The following is a 20,968-nucleotide window of genomic DNA, read 5'->3' on the forward strand; positions in this document are numbered from 1 at the left end:
CTGAAATATCTCGGCCGCCGAGGACACACCGAAACTCAGTCTTTTATATCTGAACAACCCCAGGTGAGTTGCAAAAGTAGTGATATATCTGGACCCTGCTTCCAATTCCAGTTGATGGTAACCTTTATTTAAATCCAATTTGGAAAACACAGTGGCTCCGTTGAGTGCTGCGATCATGTCGCTCAAGTGTGGCCCCGGGTGCCGCTCTCGTTCTATCGCAGTGTTGGGCAGGCGCATGTCCACACAGAGTCTGACTTTGTTGGCCGTGCCCTTTTTGGGAACGATGACGACCGGTGAAACCCATGGGGTCGGGCCATCAGTGCGTTCAATGATGTCCGCAGTCAACAAATCTTGGAGCTCTTCCTCAACAGCGGCCTGTAGGTGAAATGGTACTCGCCTAGGGTGTTGGGCGACAGGCCTGACTTGTTCGTTGATGTGCAATCGCACTTGACAGTCTTTCAATTTGCCCAGGCCTTGAAACAACTTGGGAAACAGGCGAGTCACGTCTCGGATGTCGCTAACTCTGAAGAGAATTTCCACCAGGTGGAGTCGTTCAGCAGTTGGTAGGCTCAAAAGACAGTCTGCTTCAGGGCCCTTGATAACATGGATGACTGCTGAAATGGTTGTGTTGTCGTGTGTAAGTGTCGTCGAGAATTTCCCTAGGCAGGGAAGTGGCTTCTTAGCCATCCACGTGAAGACTCTTACAGGTGCGAATATCAGGGGAGGTCGTGGACTCATCCTTTCATATTCAGTCACTGGAATGTAATTCAAGGAGGCACCAGAGTCTAATACAAACTTTGATTCGTGATTTCCAACTTTAATGTCCAGCCGAGGGTATCTCTTAAGCTGGTCCGGGTCTGCTGCCAAATTCAGATATTCAATGGTGTAAACAGAGTCTCGGGACGAAGGTCTGGATTCTCTGGAAGGTGACCTCCTTTCCCACCGAGACCGACGTGACTCTCTGCTAGAATGTGACGATACAGGGGACCGCTCCGTCTGATCTTGGACAGCTCGCGCATGGTGTCTTCGAGTGTCGGACCGCGACACTCTTGTAGCTCTGCTTCGTGTGTCAGATCGTGTGGTACCTGAGTGGCCACTTCGCTTCTCTTTGTTGTAGTCCCCGCACATCGCTTCAAAGTGGTTAGTGCGACCACACTTTCGACATCTCTGGCCCATGGCCGGGCAGCTGTCCACATGAGGGTAATCATATCCGCATCGGTAGCACTTTCTCACTCTTTCTTGTCGTCTCTCCTTCCTCCATGGTTCTCGACGTTGATAGCCTGATTGCTCTTGACGGGAGGATGTGTGTGATCTCCATTGTTTATCTCTGGAGCTTCTTCGACTGTCACTTCTGGCGTGTACGCGTCGCGCCTGTTCATGACTCCCTTTGTGTTCCGTTTCCATGACGGCGGCGTACTTCTCCGCCTGATCATAAGCTCGTGTCATCTCCTCTATTTCATCCAATCCATGCGGTTTCCTCAGTAGTCGTCTCCTTAGTTGATCCGAATGACATCCGTCTATTATCTGGGATTTGATGGCAGCGTCAGTAGAGAAAGAATCGAATTCACAGTACTTGGCTAGTCTCCGCAGACGCACCATGAAGGCACTCATGGGCTCATCCTTCCCTTGCCTGGCAGAGTGAAATGTGTGTCGTTCATAGTCCACATTTCTCTTGTGAAGAAACTTCTTGTTCAGGACCTCACACGCTTTAACATAAGTATCGACGTCAGCAGTGGGCAGGTCTTTGAGTATCTTGACTATCTCTCGCCCCGCCAGGTTGCGCAGAGCAATCAGTTTCTTTTTCTCATCAGTGATGTCTGAACCTTCAATATAATCTTCAAACTCTTCCAGCCACTCTTGCCATTTGGGGCCCATGCTCCCTTCCGTTGTTACCTTGATAGGAGCGGGTGCTCGCAACAGTGATCCACTGGGTGGAGGTTGAGCATCTTCTTCGGACATTCTGCAACGATCTCACTTGTCTTTGCCAGTGCTTATTTGCTATGCCACCGCTTGTTTCTTTCAGTTGCCAATGCTTGTTTATTTTGCCAATGCTTGTTTTCTTGTAGTCGCCAATGCTTGTTTGCTTTACCAATGCTTGTTTCTTTCAGTCGCCAATGCTTGTTTATTTTGCCAATGCTTGTTTCTCGTAGTCGCCAATGCTTGTTTACTTTGCCAATGCTTATTTTCTCCAGCGCCTGACTTCAAAATGGCCGCCGTTGCCTTGTACAGGGTTGTCCTTACTATCTTCACTCCAGCGCCTGACTTCAAGATGGCCGCCGTCCTTGCAGGCACACACGAGGCTGGCTCTCCAGGCTCATTCACTCGGGGGCACTCAGCACTCACCGGCGGTCGGCTTTTGGGGCAGTCCACGCCAGGATTCACTTCTCCACCAACACCATGGACATCAGGTGAGATCGGGGTGGGCTCCCGACTCGCCTCCGCAGTTCCCGCGTTCTTCCGCCGATGGCCTCCTAAACCTCACGCATCGGGCGTGAGGTTTTCCGACGTCCAATCTCGCTTGGACACAGATCTCAGCGCTCGCAGCAGCGCTTACTGGCGGCACGTCGTGGGCGTCGTTCACACCTCTGGGGCACTCCACAGGGTCGGAGTGGGCTCCCGATTCCTGCTTTCTTTTAGGCTTGCACTCGGGACACACGCTTCCAGTGTGCAGTGCGTTTGCAGCGCGACAGCTGCTAGGGACAAGGCGTTCGAGGTTCTGCACAGTGGGGTTTGCTCAATCCCACCCCTCGTCGCCAGTTGTAGCATCCAGCTACAATAAACACAACAATTATTATGGTGTTCACAGGAGCTTTATTCTCTACATCTCACTCCTACCTTGTCCCTGCTCTAACTGACCCTTTCCTGTGTTCACTCCTCCTCTTCCTCTCGCCCCCTAGCTCCTCCCACTCCCAGCTACTAGTGTGCTAACTTCATAACAGTTGTGATAGCAAATTCTGCACTATTTTGGTATTAATTAGTAGTGTGTGGCCCTTTTTGGGTGAGTTGTGCAGTTTAAACATCAATTCAGGGATACAAAGTCAATAGAGGTAAATCCAAACTCCTACTAGAAATAACAAACACTAAAAAAACTCTTAACCAAGCTTTCAAATAGCTAGCTCCCAAAATTTGGAATCGTACCCCTGAAGATTCATACTTAATGCAAACCTGCGTACTTCAGAACTGTCTAAAAACCAACACGTTCAAAATATACCTGACGCTTGATTCATAATGTGCCTCTCTCCACTCACTTCTATTCTATTGTTGCTCTGTTTCTGTACACTATTCTTCATATATGTGAAGAACAATGATTGTTGTTTACTGTTCCATTGTCCTGTATTTGATTACAACTCTCTCTTTCTATATATTGATATATGTGTAAGCGCTCAACTACCCATGAGGCTAAATATTTGTAAAAAAAATTGGGCTGTTGGTTGACTGGGGTGGTAGCCCTGCTCAAGCAGCAATCAGAATCTTTGTCAGGGTACAGCACATGCAAACCCCAAATTAACCTCTGCTCAACCCTCTGGTAGCTTGGCACAGAGCAGTTAGGCCTAACTTAGAGTCAATGTGTAAATTATTTGTGCAACACCTCAAACAGTAGTACAGTGAAAAGACACCAACAAACAAAGGAGCCCACAACAGAGTTTAAAAATAGAGTAATTAAGAGTTACCGCTCTCCCTTTTGGGCAGGGCGGTGCTCTTTAAGATGATGGCCCTCCCCCGATTCTTGTACGTGCTTTAGAATGCAATGGACCCGGTGCCTATGTCCTACTTTAGGGAAATTGAGGTCCTTCAAAGTCAGCTTCTTTTTGGGAGGGCAGGCCGCGCATCGCCTTCTCTAAGCTTTCCCTTATTTATTATTTATTTATTTATTGAGCTTATTGAGCGCGACAGCTACCCAAAAAGGGTTTCCCGGCGCTGGAAGATACTGAACCATGAGGGCAGAAAAAAGTCTCAGGACAGAGACGGGAGCAGGTTACTGGTTGAAAAGCCAGGTCTTAATGGCTTTACGGAAATGTATGTAACGAGTTTCCAAACGAAGAGGTTGCGGGAGGGAGTTCCAGAGCTTAGGGCCTAGAAGAGAGAAGGATCTATCTCCCATCCTAGCTCGGCGTGTTTTGGGGACACAGAAAAGGCCTTGAGTGGAGGATCTCAGGCAACGGGCCGGCATGTAGGTACGATGGTGGAATTGGATTGCCAGATTTGCAGAAGTACTATTGGGCATCCCAGCTAGCGGCGGTGAACCACGCTATCTATAGGTCTCCTGGAGACCCTGGGTATGCAATGGACCGCGGACTGGTGCCGGGGGGCGACTTCGCTATATGCCAGGGACGGCCGATTTCCCCTTGTTGGGCCGTCGGCGCATGCAGTGCGTGTGTGGCACGCAGCTAATCAACATCTTAAATGGGATGGAAAGCTCACACTCGCCACTCCACTATGGAACTCAGAGAAGCTGGGCAGCCTGTGGAAAACAAAGGGGTTTGATAAATGGGACCTCATTGGGATAACACAGATCAGGGATATCTGGGGAAAGGATGCAATTCTCACATTCAGTGCTCTCCAAGAAAAGTATCATCTTCGGGAGAGTGAGCATTACCGTTATCTCCAGATCCGGCACGCCCTGCTTGCTCATATTCCCAGAGGCACTATGCCCCCAGAGGCCTCCCCTTTGGAAGATCGAGTGCTGGATGGCCATCTCCCGGAAAAGACCACTTCATTGACTTATACAAAACTTATCAACAACATAGATGACCTGCTGGTAATTCTTAGGGCACAATGGGGCGCCGATGGATTGGAATTAGACGATGAGGACTGGAGGGAGGCCGTCTCCTATCCGAAGGTTGTGGCTGTTCAGATGAGACTCCGACTGGTCCAGTTAAAGATCCTACATAGGTCGTATGTCACGGGGCCCCAGTTGGTCCACATGGGTCGGGCGGAGGGCGGGGAGTGTCGGAGGGGATGTGGGGAGAATGGAACTTTTATGCATATTCTGTGGCACTGTGCAGCGATACAGGACTATTGGAGTAAACTTCATGGAAAGATGCGAGGGGTACTGGGGGTGAAGATGACAATGGAGGCTCGAAGGTGTGTTTTAAATGTCTGGGAACCCAGGGTTCTTAGTGTGAATGAGAGACAGTGGGCGGCCCTGGTGTGTATGATTGCCAAGCGTAACATTGCTCAGCTGTGGGATGCTAGCCAACCGCCCCGGGTCAAGAAGTGGGTGGAGGACCTGGATTGGTGTATGTACAGGGAGAGGTCGGTCTACGTGGCCAGGGGCTGCCCCAACAAGTGGGGGAAGGTCTGGGGAGCATGGAATAGGTATTGTGGTGATATCTGTGTTCCTCCAATTGCTCGGGAGGAAGCAGTAGCGCAGGAATCCCCGTGAATCCCAAATGTTATTCTGTATGTATTATCCTGTGGTACGGAAAAGTATATAAGACAAATGTGAAACGATGTATGTCACCTGATGTTTTTCTTTTGTGATTTTGTTAATAAAAAGATGATAAAAAAATAGAGTAATTTTGAATAAATAAAACAAGACAAAAACAATTGAAAAATCCAATATGTAGAACCGGAGATACAACATTTTAAAGTGTTTAAAGAAAATAGAGCCAAAAAGCAAAAAGCGCCAACTGTGGATATCTGGTAATGCCAGACCATCACAATGTCACTAGTTCAGGCCGACTGCAATAGAATGCGGGCCAGCTACAGAAACCCAGTTAGGCCCGCTAAACAACAGTACCTTCAATCCCGGTTTGCTGAGCTTTGCATGGATCCACACAGAAGATGTGTGGCACAGTTCGGGCGATGTGTCAGTTCTGAGATGCGTCAAGTCTGTGGTCGAGGTCTGTGTCGAAGTCGAGGATCCTGTCGAACAGGCTTGCGATGTGAAGTCCAGTGTTGGGAATGTGATGCACAGTCGGGGGGATCGTCAGTTCTAAAGAGCTGTGAGGCCTTGATGCGGAGTCCGGTATCGTCACCGATGCTGCCGCCGACAAGAGATTTGAGGCCCTGAACCAAGAGAGCATTGCGCAGCAACGATTCAAAAGGCAATGTGGGTTGTGGCGGCAATGCAAGTGTTTGTGATGGGTCCAATTCACACAGCGGCTGCAATGCAGCGGTTCTGCTCAGGTTTGTCCTGCGCAGCAGAGGAGACGTGTCGGGTCCACTGGGTCCACAGGATGGCAGAGCACCTTAGGTACACTTCCAAGGGTCCAGGACCCGGATGGCACAACCTGGTAAAGCAGGTCCACAGATGGCAGAGTCCAGGTGCAGATGCAAGGTTGTTGAAGCTTCAAATCAAGAGACCAGTCAACTAGTCCTTGGAGTCACTCTGGATTCTGGGGTCAAGAGATGCAGGCCCAGTACTTCTCACCCAGCGAAGAGGCCAGCAGGTCACCACAGCAAAACAGGAGTCCAGCAGAGTGGCAGTCCTTCAGCAGCAGCACAGCTGTCCTTTCTGGCAAAGTATCCACAGGTCCAGATGTGTAATGAAGAGGTGGTGTCGGAGTTCCATCTTTTATAACCTGGTGCCCTGGTTTTGGAAGGTGGGACAAGTTTCTAGACAGTGGTTTTGAAGTGCAAAGGATTCCCTGTCTCCTCTGCCCTTGTTCCAGGCTGGCTGAAGTGACAATGCAGGGTCATTAGGCCCTTTGTGTGTGGACAGGACACAGCCTGGTCAGGAGTAAGTGAGGCTGTGTCTAGCTCCTCCCTCTCATCCTGCCAGTGATGGCCCACCCAGTCACATCTAAGCTCACATTGTGTGTGTGTGTACATGGCTGTCTAGGAGGAATGCACAAATTCCAACTGCCAACTACACCCAGTCATGTGACCAGAGACAGGCTGCAGGCACCAAATGGCTAAGGCAAGAAAATGTCAACTTCCTAAAAGCATATATGAGGAAACTCGGTCAGAAATAATTGACACATGCAAGGCTGTTGAAGGCTGTTATGTCATTGAGGCTTCAGATGAAGAGGCCAGCCAACTAGTCCTTGGATTCACTCTGGATTCTGGGTTCAAGAGATGCAGGCCCAGTCCATCTCACACAGACAAGAGGTCAGCAGGCAGCAGGTCAACACGGCAAAGCAGGAGTCCAGCAGCTTGCAGTCCAGCAGAGTGGCAGTCCTTCATCAGCACAGCTGGTGTTCCTGGCAGAGTATCAGCAGGTCCAGAAGTATAATGAAGTGATAGTGTCTGAGGTCCATCTTTTATAACCTGGTGCACTGGTTCTGGAAGGTGGGTTAAGTTTCTAGTCTGTGTCTTTGAAGTGCAAAGGATTACCTGTCTCCCCTGCTCTGTCTCCAGGCTGGCTGAAGTGAAAATGCAGGGTCATTAGGCCATTTGTGTGTGAACAGGATACAACCTATTCAGATGTAAGTGAGACTGTGCCTTGCGCATCCCTCCCATCCTGCCAGTGATGGCCCATCCAGTCACATCTAAGCTCCCATTATGTGTGTGGCTTTCTATGAGGAATGCACAAATTCCAACTGCTAACTACACCCAGTCATGTGACCAGAGACAGGCTGCAGGCACCAAAAGGCTAAGGCAAGAAAATACCAATGTTCTAACAGTATATATGATGAAACTTTGTCTGAAACAATTGACAATTATTTACCACATGATCAAGAAATCAATTAGCATGATCAAGAGGAATTGTTCACATTTTACTGTCATCACATTCATTATTTTTTTACAAAATGTCTTGGCATATATCCTATATTTTTGGAAAATAAAATCCACAGTTCACAAATTTAGATCCCAAATTAATTACTAGGCCTGGGCGGCAAATTCTGTTCCGCTCGCGGAATTTGAGTAATTTAGTGTTCCGCAGAGAACGCGAAATTGCCCAAAATTCTGCGTTACGCAATTTCGCTAAATTTTTTGCTTGTTCGCGTTCTCAAATGCGTGTTTGCGAGATATTTCCCCCCGAGCACGCAAACAGCGATTGCAAACAGTAAAAAAGCATCGCGAACAAGCAATTCCCCGTGTTTGCGGAATTTCTGCTTGTTCGTGGAGATGTTTTACCGTTTCGCGGAGATTTGCGTAACGCGATTATGCAAATTCCACCCACCCCTATTAATTACATTTCCACAAGATGTGTTTAAATCAAAACTTTGTTTAAAAACCAACCTAGTACAGTAGAAAATAACACTAAGTATTCACCAATGCAATTCATTATGCATCAACAGAGAACGCAATCATCCATTTACAATAAAATCAGCTTACGGAGTTGTGCTTAACAATAAAAATCACACGGACTGAGAATCTGTTGGGAAGCCACAGTAAAAGTAATAGGGGTAAAATAAGTTATAAGATGTGTTTCATGGACACATCATTAGTGTTAATACACCATTCCTTTTAATTATTTTTCAACCAAAGACACTTCATTGCCCTGAGTAGATCCTTGAAATGAGAACAGGTCGAAACGCATCAGCACAATCTAAAATATGGAGTTGTCAAAAGCAATTTTGTTGTGGAGTTAAATCTTGGAAAATCGAGTTTCTCCTGTATATTAAAGACTCTTTACAACCCCTAGTAGCATTTACAATTACAGAGTATGGACATGACAATAGAAGTATCAGTTCGCATCTAGTTAAATGAAATGAATTACATTGTCTAACACTGATAAAGGTTTTGTGTGTGCCAGAATGTCGGTTATTGTCAAGTTGGTAAAGACTGAGGTTAACTACAAAAACGGTATGAAAGTATGCTAAAAGCAATTACTTGTGGGCACTCTCCCGTGTATCATTTACTTTTGTGGGTTGTAAACCTTTGCAATGCACCTGGAGAATATTTTGACTCAATACTAGATTCTTCTTTAGGCAGATCAAACCAGAATATCACAAAGTATGAAAAAACACAACATCTTTGTTGAAAGATATGGAATATTTAGCATTATTCAACACTTGGGATAACCTCCTTGCATCTGAAAGGGGCATCATGTGTTATGTTTTACTCATGTTTCAGTAAGGAATACACAACTCTTAATATTTTTACACTTCATGGGAAGCTTAGGGGAGGCAATCATTTTTTCCAAGACTGAGGTGAAAGGAAACACTGATTATTCACAAGAACCCCTAGCAACAGAAATGGCACGACGTGACACTCAGATACTATATGCAACCACCGCCATCACCTTGGTGAACGCTCAAGGGGTGCTTCGAAGGCCAAAGGGGAGCAGAGCGAACTGATAATGCTTGTGACCCACAGTGAACCACAGGTAACGTCTCTGGGCATGCAGGATGAGAATATGGAAGTAGACATCCTGCAAGTCCAGTGCTACCATCCAGTCTCCAGGGTCGAGGACAGACAGAACCTGAGCTAATGTTAGCATCTTAAACTTCTCCTTGTTCAAAAAGAAGTTGATAGTGTGTAGGTCACAGGGAGGAAGTCTAGATTAAAGTGGAGGCCTCCGTCCATTTTGGGCACCTACAGTGGGAATAACAACCACAACCTACTTCTGATGCCAGCACCATTTTAATGGCTCCTTTGGGCCAAAAAGCCTGGACTTCCTGATGGAGTAAGGAGATGTGACCCTTCATCAGTCTTTCGAAAGATGGTGGCATGGGTGGCCGGTTTTCCAAAAAGGGAACCCCACTGAATCATCTGAAGTACCCAATTGTCAGATGTTAGGGACTGCCAGTGGGGCAGATGATGACGGGTCCGGTTGTCAACTGCATGCCCGTATTGGTGGTGGTTTGGAGTCTGCAGCTACCGGGGGGAGGGCGGTGGATTTGGTAGACTGCTGGCTGGTTGTCCCACAGAGATTGTGAGAACTGCGTCCGCGGCAACAAAAGGACTGGGAATCCTTTTGGCCTGGGTAGATGGGTGGAAATTGCTGCAGTTGGTAACCTCTACTACAGCCACAGAAGGGCTAAAAGGCAAATTAGTATTGGCTGGGGCCATAGGGAGTCCCAAGAACCTGGCAGTGGCCCGGCTGTCCTTAAACACCCTGCCAGCGCTGAATCTGCCTTTTCGCCAAAGGCATGTCCATAATGGATACAGAGACATCTCCTAAAAAGACAGCGACTTTCAACTAGGCATTGCATCTGAGTGCCACAGATGACGCAATCGCTGTGCTAGTGAGTTGGTCGTGTCCAGTTTGTAGCAAGAAGTGAACTTTGCTGTGTCTCCGTCATCTGTAATAGCCTGTGACAGTATGGCTCGGGCCTCCTCTGAGACCATGCACAGCAATTGTGTAACCAAATCCCAAACTGTGTTGGTGTATCAACACAAAAGGCACATGGTGTTCACTGATTTGCAGTACTAGACTGGCGGAAGAGAACATCCTCTTGCTAAGGCCTGGACAACTAGGCTCTCCAGGGTGGGGTGCTCAATAAGGAAAGCGGAGTCCACCAGTGCGGGGCAATGGTCCTGTGCACAAGCAGCCTATGCAGGGCTTGGCCCAGGTCCCAAGCAGGACATCAGAGGGGGATTCATTAAAGGGGACAAGGAGTTCTGAGGGAGTGACTCCCAACTAAAGCACCTCTGCCAAAACATTTGATTTGTCTGCCATGACCTCTGCCTCCCTTCGCACCATCATAGCAAATGAAGCTCCTTCCTCCGTAGCCACACCAGGAGGAGAGACCAGGTCAGTTTGTGGTGAGGAGTCCAAACCACTGGTATCCTCCAGTTCCTCATACCAGTTGTTGTTGGCCTCCTCAAGGGGGTTGTAGCCCTAGGGATCATCAGATCCCCCATCATACTTCTCTCCAGGCCAGTCAAAAAAGGAAGCCACTGACTCTGACTTAGATGGCCTGGTTCCAGCCGGCACGAGAATCTGCATTGGGTGACCCTGATATGGGATCTGTATTGGAGTCAGTATGACGATCGGGTCAGTGCCACTGCGTTGTGTCAGCAGCACCTGGGACAATGTTGCTAAAACGGGCTCTGGGGAAGGTCACAGGCTCATGGGTGGATCCAACACAAGACCCAAGGGTCCAATTGGTGCCAGGAATGGACCTGATGGCAGAAATCCACACACCGAACCAATGGGGCCCGAAGGTGCTCTAGAGGGGCGGCCTGCCCAAATGAGGTGCAGGGCCTCATAAAACTCACAGATTTGGGTTGGGATTGCTCCAGGAATTTTTGTCAGGTTTGCAGCGGACTCAGAGGCAGGCTCTGCATGGGAGCAGGGCCTAGAGTGACATTGTTCCATGCCTTTTTCAATGACATGGACTGGTGCGATGAAGTCGAAGAGTGATTCAACTTTCTTCAGACAATCACCTGGAATGATTCTGTGAGTAGGCCTGGGAACTTCAGCGCGAATACAAAGAAAAATATATAGTTGGAGAGCACGAATGAAATTGAGTGTCCAACCAGATATCATTTTGAAAGCTGAAGTTTGGTGTCTAGGAACAACTAAAATATACTGGGGGCGCTGTCTTTGCCACCCAGTAAAGAATATAACCTGTCCTGGAATCCCTGAACAAATATATATTCAGTGAACAGTAAACAGATTACTTTTACCATTTAATTAAAGTCCTGAAGAAGGTGGTCTTCCACTGAAACATCGCGTCGACAACTCTATGGTTTAGGTTATTTTACTTTTACTTGTACATATGGACAACCATATGTTTGATATTTTAGGGATATTTTAATTGATATACTGATGATCTGATGTGTTTTTAACTCATGTACATTGATGTATAAATTGTACCTGTGGATATATTAAGAGATTATTCTGAGATTAAGCACCAGAAATTGTCAGGTTGTGATTTTATAATAAGCACTGTTTTTAATATTTTTTTACACTACTATAGTAATAAAATGTTACTTTATTACATATAATTTGGTTCAGTCATCTAGGTTTGTGTGGTAGAGCTATGAATAAGGGAGTGCTTAATGTGTAGGCAAACATAGTGTTATGTAGGGGGACACGGACGGCCTTAGGCATGTGCAAGCTGTGCACCTGCACAGGGCCGCCAAACCCCAGGGGCCGCCATGCCAATATATATCCTTAATATAATAATCCTCTGAGGATGGATACATATTTGTGTGGTGGCCCCTTGCAGGGATTTGGCGGCCTCCGGCTGTAGCCTCTGTTCCACTTCCAAACACCCTGACCCCCCCTCTTCGGGGCCCCCTACCTACACTCCCTGCCCAGGGTCGCCATGAGCCTAAAGCCGCCCCTGGGGGACACTACCTTGATTTTTTGCTTACTGACCCTGTCCCGTACGTTATGTAAAGGTACCTCTCACATCTCTGTGGACTTAATCATCAACACCAGCGCTTTTCATGAGCATCAGTTAAGAACACATTCATTTATGGGGAGATTAAGTGATTTGCCCAGAATCACAGGATGCTGAGCCGATGCCGAGACTTGAACCTGGTTTCCTAGCTCCGAAGTCTGCAGGTCTGGCCATAACACCACATCCTCTCCCCACTTTCATAGTTAGCAGATGGTTCTGTTTTAGGCGGCCCTAAAAGTAGAAATGGGATTGTGCAAGCTGCTTACTGACGATTGCCCCAGCACTTATTAATAACCACAGCTGCCCTAGTTTAATGGGTATAATTTTATGGGATCCAGATGTCCAAAAATGGAAAGAGCCCCTAACCCATTGAAACAAAAGGCCAGATTTGGATAGAGGACAGAGCGGGAAATTGAATCTTCCAATTTGACAGTAGTCCCCAATGGGTTGAAAAAAATCAGAATTGATCACAAGTTTTGATGTTTTTGATTCTATTTAATACTGTTCATCCTGGACAATAATGCAAACAAAGGACAGCCAACACGTGTTTTGCCCCTTTCAGTGCAGAGGCCTGGTGCTTTCTTAAGGCTTAAAATAAAATTATGTACATTGTGAATGGTGAAAAAGAGGAAAGGGAAAAAGAAAAAGACAAGAAGTAGAGAGCAAGAAACGAAGTGATAGAGTAAAAAGGGCCAAAAGAAAAGCAAAAAAATGACCAAAATTAGTCAAAATAGTTATTTGGCCACGTTTAAAGGGCACAGAGAGGAAAAAGGAAATAATTGAGCCGAAAGTAGAAAAACGCCAACTCGCAGGACAAGTGATCGATACAAAATGTATTTAGGGTTCAGGTCCGATTTAAAAGTACAAAATTAATGAAAGAAATGAGAGTCAATACCATTAGTCATCATACGTAAATTGTTGATTCACAACCAGCTATGAGAAAACATTCAGTATGCCCAAGGCACAGAATAATGCCATGCTAAACAAGATATTGACAATATAAGTGTATATTCTATTCAATTATTTAAAGATGAAGTTCTAAAGGGATGGACTGGTGGCACAAGTGCAGTGCTTGCGAAACCTTTTCTCATGCCTTTTAAGAATTTGTCACATTGGTGTACAATCGTTATTTTACTGCTGAACCAGTAATACATAACAGACATTTAATTAATATAGATTATTTAGGCAGCATTGCAAAAATCCAAGCATGCCGAGCGGTCACCAACTTCAACACTTTGGAGTCATATCGATAGACAATTAGATGTTTGCTCTTAGTATCTTGAAAATGTACATTGAGTTCTGGCAATAATGCTGTACTTACCAAAACCAAAAGCATTCGAACCACCAATGCTTTGCGAGGCCTGAACACTGGTAGACGTGTAGAGTCCAGTCACCAAGAGACCATCAAAAAAGGTACTGGTTGAAATAGTCACTGCAATGGAAGAAAAAGTTGAACTTAGTATTCGTACAATGAGCAGAATATTCATCATTATTCACATTTTAGATCTTTACAGTGTGATATGTTTCATTAGGGAGTATTGTTTCATAGAGACACCATTGTATCTGTAATCTGCTAACTGCATGAACATGGAACCGGGAAAAAGGTATTTTAAAGGTAGGACAACAGCAGACTTGGTTGGACACCAGATGCTGACAAACTGACTCAGTCTGACCATCCTAGATTGGAAGTTATAAGTACGCAGAGTATGGAAGTTAGAAACGCTTGGAGTAAATACGCACTCGGGGAAAAAAGGGGCTTCATATGCATTAGGGACACTCACTACAATATCACAAGAAAGTAACTGCACCATACCTGCTTGCTACCTTCACCCTTATCTGGAAGATCAGCAGCTGGCTACAAGAGCCAAAGACATTAGTGATGCACAGGTGAATCACAGCAATTCATAGTATAATCGACTCTCAAAACTTAAAAACGTCTGACTGAGGAACATAAAAAAGTAAAGCGGCCAGAATTCTCACCAAAGTAAATAACTGGTCTCTGGGGCTCACCCATTATTCAAAAGTTGCATTTGTAAGCAAATCGAGTTAGAATTAAATTCAAGAGTGAATACAATTATCCACTTATCCACTCTAAACTACTTAAAAGCATTGATGTTTATTTCATTGGCCACAAATGTATGATTTCAGTTCCCAAAAATTAAAAAAGAATATTCAGCAAAGCCTATTGTGTCTCAGTGGTTGGCTCTATATATTCAAACCATTTACATACACAGTGCTATCCTGAAAATGTCATAGTGCCCTGAAATTCGTGAACCTCGTTTGGAGACCGCTTGGATAAATGGATCCAACACTTTTAGAAGAATGTTCAATTAGTACATCATTCCAGTGAGTCCTCTGATGCACTTTTGGTTTTAAACACTATAAACATAAGCAACCCTATAAGTGTCCCAAAAGCAGTATCTTTATTCTCCCTCCCTTTTTGACAATGAGTTGTTTGCTCACATATTCACACAGTTGGGTACAAATGTAGCCCTTTCCTATCATCCCAAAGCCAAGGTCTATTCTAAGCACACATTTAGCCCCTTTCTCCTAGCTTTTGCCACTGAACGAATATTTAGCAACACTGACATGTGTGTCATCAACGTGCAAAATTGATTGTTTCTTCAAACAGATTCTGTCAAAAGCCATGCTCCCTGGCCTCACAATTTAGCAATTGAAGACATTCTGCAAAAACATTCGCTACCAACCCTTCCGCCTGTTTGAAAGAACGTAGCCAACTCACAGACGGTAGTAGGTATCCATTCTTTATATTTGTTATCACAATTCTTCTAAGAAAGCCCGAGTGACATATGCCCAGGTTCTCACATGGAACATTGAGGAGAAAAGTGACCATGTCTTCTTATGGCTTCCAGATTCTGGAATGCCCTTTTGGATATAGAAAGGGTTGATATTGCCTGCATCCTAGGAGCGGCTCGGCTTTAGGATTGTCAATCAGCCTAGCTGTCACCTCACCCGACATCAGGATTCACAGAGGTAAGACAAGAATGATCCATCTCGGGGACACCTCCCTGTCTTTTCATTACTATTGGACAATACGCAGGTGTGCTCCTGCGTGCGAAAAGAGACGTCCACTACGTTGGATACTTTGCCTGTAAATTGTTTCTTTAATATCATCTGATACAGCAGTCTAGGACTTCTGAGAGCGTGTGCGTTCATCCTCATGATCAAAAAGGACGGTTTTTCGATTCATGAAAATCGCTAACAGTCCACTTTTGCGCACTTTTATAACTTAAAAAAAGACACTGTAGAAGGCCATCCAATAGTAGATATTTAAGTAATCATTAAAATCAGGGGGAAACGCCAATACGACAGATACATCATAAACCAACCGCTCAATGAATAAGACATAGCCCGCAAACCCCACCCCCCAAAAAAACAGATCACCACGTGGGTTACCACTTATCACAAGTAAAACGAAACTCTGAACTTGATCAAGGAGGCCTTGTCAGTGGAAAGAGTGAGCTATGCAAATGCCAACAGCATCGCACAGATGACCAGATCTTAAAAGCTACAAATATAGAAACAGAACCATGAATCTGCATCAGCCGAGAGGCACGAAATTATCTGACAGAGCTCACCAACACAGAACTTGGGGCCAGATGTACAAAAATCTTGAATTGCGATTCTTACCAAATTGCACTTAGGAAATCGCAATTCCGGTTGTAAGAAAACATACATCTTTTAAATAGCGATTCCTAGTGGGTTACAAATTGGCCTATCTCATGAATATTAATGAGGCAAGGCGAAGTTTTCAACCAATTAGGAATCACAGGCAACACAGGGAAGGAGGCCTGCTGGGTCAGCAGACCACCATATCTGTGACTGCTTTTTAATAAACCAAGCTTTTTTTAAGTGCAGCACTTTTTCCTTCGAGGAAAAACTGACGTGTTTACATAGAAAAATAGAAAACTTTGAAATGTCATATTTTAAGAGTAGGCAGTGGTCAATGGAACTACTACCTGCTCTTAAAAAAAAAATTTTTTTTACATTCTCAAAGGAGAAAGGGTCTCTTGGGGACCCCTTCCTATTTACGAAATGGTTACCAATAACTTTTAGTAGTTGGTAAAGAAGGAATGTTTTGTGACTGTAATTCAGTCGCAAAACATTTGTACACACCACTGCGATTCTGTATTTGTAAGGAATGCCCTTAACATGCCCATTCCAAATATCAAATCGGTATGTATGTACAACTCCAAATTCCGATTCGGTAGCGTGTTACCGAATCACAATTTGTTCCCTGTACATAAGAAAAGCATTTTTGTGGCCGATTCCGACCACAAAAATAGTTTGTAGAAATGGTCCACTGAGACAACAAGCCACTAAGTGCCAATATATGTAACTTTTATACACAATGTAATATGTGAAATCTAAACAGCTTTCTGCAGGAGCTGCTAACTAATTCTGCACTGGAAAATACATTAAAAAGTGCCTTCCTCTGTATTCAATCAACCCTCTCTGAAAACTGGTATGTGCTAAATTCACTTACATTTGCTGGGATAGATGGTGAACAAATAGGACTGCTTTGACAAATCAGTAACGCTTTGTCGCCCTAACATAACAAGCAAGTGACCTACCTTCGGTAATGCCTTATCTAGTAGAGACTCTATATGGCCGCAGATTCTGCACCTTAGAATAATGCCCAGGCATCAGACTAGATCCAGAATTTTTTTGGTGAGCAGTACCCCGGCGCGCTGGTAGGTGGAGTCATTCGGCTGCACGTGGTGTCTTCTGTGTCATCCACGTAGGAAGTGATGTGTGTGGTGCCTATATTGGCACCACCCCAGTGTGCTGAAGTCAGTTTCTTTTCATGACTTTCCATGCCAGAAGCGTGGAGCCACGAACAGTAACCATTGGTGCCTGAAACCAGGCCCCTTGAAAGGGAAACAGCCGTTCACTCTGAATCCTTTCGCAAGGCAGGGCTAATGTGTAGGTCAGCGAGGAATCTAAAGCTAGATAGAGTCTCTTCCACAAATGGATGAGTTAGTAAGCCCTGGAATTCAAAGAGCCCGCCAGGTGTTGACCCACCAGGAATATGCCCTGCAGTTCCAGCCATGTCCAGAGACGTAGAGCCTCTTGACAAATGGTCCACAAGCCCACCCCGCCATGCATGTTGCAATACCACATTGCGGAGGTGTTGTCCATGATCACCTGAGCCAGCCTTCCCTGACTGAAGGAAGAAAGGCCTTCAATGCCAGCCAGAACACCCAAAGCTCCAACAGGTTGATGTGGAGTCCAGATTCCGCCAGAGACCAGAGTCCTCTGATTTCTATCTCTCCCAGGTGGCCTCCCCAACCCATAAGTGATGCATCTGTCACCACAGTCAGCTCTGGGTGGGGACGGACAAGGGGTCTGCCACTGAACCAATCACGGTTTATTAGCCAGCACTGCAGGCCCTTTTCAGTTCCCTCCAATTTTTTGGACCATGTCGGTGAGAGTCCCCTGTTGCTGTGCCCACTGGAACTTCAGGTCTCACTGCAGAACCCTCCTATGACAGTGGGCATGTGTCACAAGAAGGATACAGGAGGCCATTAGGCCCAACTGCCTCAGAGTCAGTCTCACCAAAGTCCAGGCTGAAATATCAATATCATAGACTGAATATCCTGGACTTCCTTCTCTGAAGAATAGACCCGAAACTGCACTGTGTCCAAGACAGCTACAATGGAAAGGAGTGTGTGAGAAGTCAGGTGTGACTTTGGCAGGCATGCTGATAGTGAACCTCAGCGAGTGCAGAAGTAGCACCGTAGTCTGGAGGTGGGAGACGATTGCCTGGGGCGAGCCCGCCTTTCATAGCCAAATGTTGGGGTAGGGAAAGACTGGAATCCCTGGCCTCCGTGATGAGCTGCAACCACCGCCATCACTGTTGCAAACACCTGAGGGGCGCTGGTAAGACTGAAGATGAGCACAGCAAACTGAAAGTGCTCTTGGCCTACCGTGAACCATAGGTAATGCCTGTGGGTAGTTTAAGGAAATGCCTCTTTTTGTATGGTCACCCCCAAGTTTTCGACTGATGCTGCTGGTGTTTTGACTAAGTACACTGTGGCCTGATAACCAGATCTCAGTGCCAGTGCCCTGACCCGAAAATGTATGTTGAATTGGCTGTACCCAATTGGAAATGACTAACTTACCTGTAAGTCCTCAGAAAATGGTACATTGCTACCCAGGGCATGTAAGTTAGTGGGATATCCCAGTGCTTGCAGCAATGATTGCGCCACCCTGGAGGTCCCCAAAGTAAAACAAAAGCCCCCAGTCCACCACTGCAGACTGGTAGAGCAGTTGTGCACTGCTAGCCCGACTTTGCCATTGAAAGCAATGGCAAAGTCACCACTTCCCCTGGACATGTCTGCAACCCACCTCCCTGGCAGGCGTACAAACCCCTAAAGGCAGGGTGCAACATATGACACAGGCAGGACATGTGCTTTACATGTCTTGGCAGTAAAACAAACAAAACAAAACATTTTCTGTGGAAAGATTTGGTCGCCCAATTGGCGAGTGCAGATTTACTGGACGGTGCAACCAAAGTAGGCACTCCAAGGTATCAAATAACTTGTTACATTAAGGTCAACGTGTACCTCAAGTCGAAATTAATATAACTTTTTGCAGTGTGCATCAGTAGCAAAGCTGCCATTTTGTGCCTTTAAAACTCCTGTGCCTTCCCCGGCACACAAAGAGCCTGCTCGACAAGACAGTTTTCTGCCTTCCTGAAGAGACGTGCTAACAGCGACTCTCAGAAAGGAGAACAAAGAGAGATTGCAGGCTCGGGGTGTCACCTCCCTAGTGTAGGAAGCCACTTAGGTGTTGGCCCCAAAAAGCAGGCTTCAAAAGTAAAGCAGCCTTTGAAAAGCCGATACGAAACACTAAGGGGAAAGGCAGACCCATTGTTGAGGTAGACAGGCAAGAACGGGGAGCAGAGAGGGGAAACCAGTTACCAAACCGGTTTCCCTGGGGGTGTGTAGCCCTCAGGTAGCAGTGAGGTCTTTACACAAAGAGAGGGGTTCTCACCATCAAGGGATTGGGTAGAGTGGTGCATTCTGGGATAGCCAGGTGCCACACTCCACAGGAATTGGTCAACTGGTGAGAGGAAGCTCAAAAGCCCAGTAGCTACCAACCTCATCCTGCCCTGAGGGCACTTTCTGAGCAAGAGGGGGCATCCCTGGTACCCAGACCTCAGATTTCAACCAACGCGGAGGAAGGACCAAAATAAGGACTGCACTACACCAAGTTGGACTGCACCTGGTGGCTAGCAAAGAGAGGGACTGTGCATACAGGGTCCTGCTCAGGGAGAAGTCATCTCTGGAGCTTAGTCAGCCAAGAGAATTCAAAGGGGCCAGCTGACTGGCCTCCTATTCACAGCACAGGCACACAACAGCTGAAGAAGCCTGCTGGGGCAAGTTGGTAGCCCAAAGTCTTCAAGTTGCTACCATCACCGCAGTGAAGCACCAAGGACCAAGACCCGACACACAGAATCACACTGCAGTTTGCTGACCAGAGGAGTGCTGTAGGAGACTTGCTGGGACCCTCACAATGAAAGTTATCAACCCAGGAAGGATTGACTGTGACCACAACAATGGGCGACTGGTAGTCCAGTGGCAATTGGACTTCGGCTAGACCATAGAGGGTTTCAGGGGACTTCGACCCTGCAACCAGGACCCCTTCACCGTCTTCATGGACTGAGAGCTCCCTGCAGGAAGATCCCCATTAACTGCTTCGCATCCACAGCATCCATAGAGCACCTTCAACATCCTTCATCCCTTGCATCAGGACCACTTCAGAGGCATCAATTGCAACGCAGATAAAGTGCCTGAAACTGTTGAAGGACTGATTCTCCTGTGAAGGTAACTGTTCTTAAGGACCTTGCTGGTCCCACTCACAAGCTCCCTGCCTGAGTTGGTTTCGCACAGTACTTCCAACCGACCGCATTGACACTTACCTAAGTTTTCTTTGAAAAAGTTTCTGTGTCCAATTAATTGACTCTGTGATTGAGTGAAATTGCACTGATTTATTATTGCTTGTAAAATCTACATCTCTGGAACCTTCTGATGGATCTTTTTCATTCTAGTGTCTAAACTGTTATAGAAATGCAACATCTATACTAATATAATAAAGAGAGAGCCGAAACCTTTGAGGCGGGTAATCTCAGGAACCACAGCACCAATCACAACACCCAATACAGCGTTGGAAAGGGCAGTTGCAGCAGAAGGACATAGGCTATGCAGACGCCCACCATATACATTTAAAAGGTAAAAGAACCGTGCCAGCAAAGTAGTCCCTTGTGGGCGTGTCTGCGTTGTGCTGTGGGCGTGTGCTGGGGGGGGTGACAAACGCTGGTGGCGTGTGGTACGTTCCGCCCTTCATGCCATGTCTCATATCGTGTGGTAATCCCACCCTGCTCCCTTTAAATACCCCTGCACCCCATAATCATAACCCACCCTTACTCCTTAAAATACCCCAACACCCTTAAACACTAACCCATCTTAACCCTATAAATATACCCTGTACCCCAAAACCCAAACCTATCCCTAAACCCTAAAAATACCCCTGTACCACAAAACCCAAACCTATCCCTAAACCCTAAAAATACCCCTGTACCACAAAACCCAAACCTATCCCTAACCCCTAAAAATACCCCTGTACCATAAAACCCAAACCTAGCCCTGAACCCTAAAAATACCCCTATACCCCAAAACCCAAACCTAGCCTTGAACCCTAAAAATACCCCTGTACTCCAAAACCCATACCTATCCCTAAACCCTAAAACT

The 20,968-nt window shown here is 46.2% G+C and overlaps 1 protein-coding gene across 1 annotated transcript in view; it reads right to left on the minus strand.

The window, feature by feature from the left end:
• The window catches only part of RELN (reelin), a 1,711,021-nt gene that overhangs the window by 1,593,435 nt on the left and 96,618 nt on the right, over positions 1 to 20,968 (minus strand). The window contains exon 2 of the mRNA XM_078679027.1: positions 13,513 to 13,623. Coding sequence (XP_078535153.1) covers positions 13,513 to 13,623 — 111 coding nt within the window. The remainder of the gene's footprint in view (positions 1 to 13,512; positions 13,624 to 20,968) is intronic.

The sequence above is a fragment of the Lissotriton helveticus genome, chromosome 1_1, assembly GCF_964261635.1.
Source record: "Lissotriton helveticus chromosome 1_1, aLisHel1.1, whole genome shotgun sequence".
Lineage (NCBI taxonomy): Eukaryota > Metazoa > Chordata > Amphibia > Caudata > Salamandridae > Lissotriton > Lissotriton helveticus.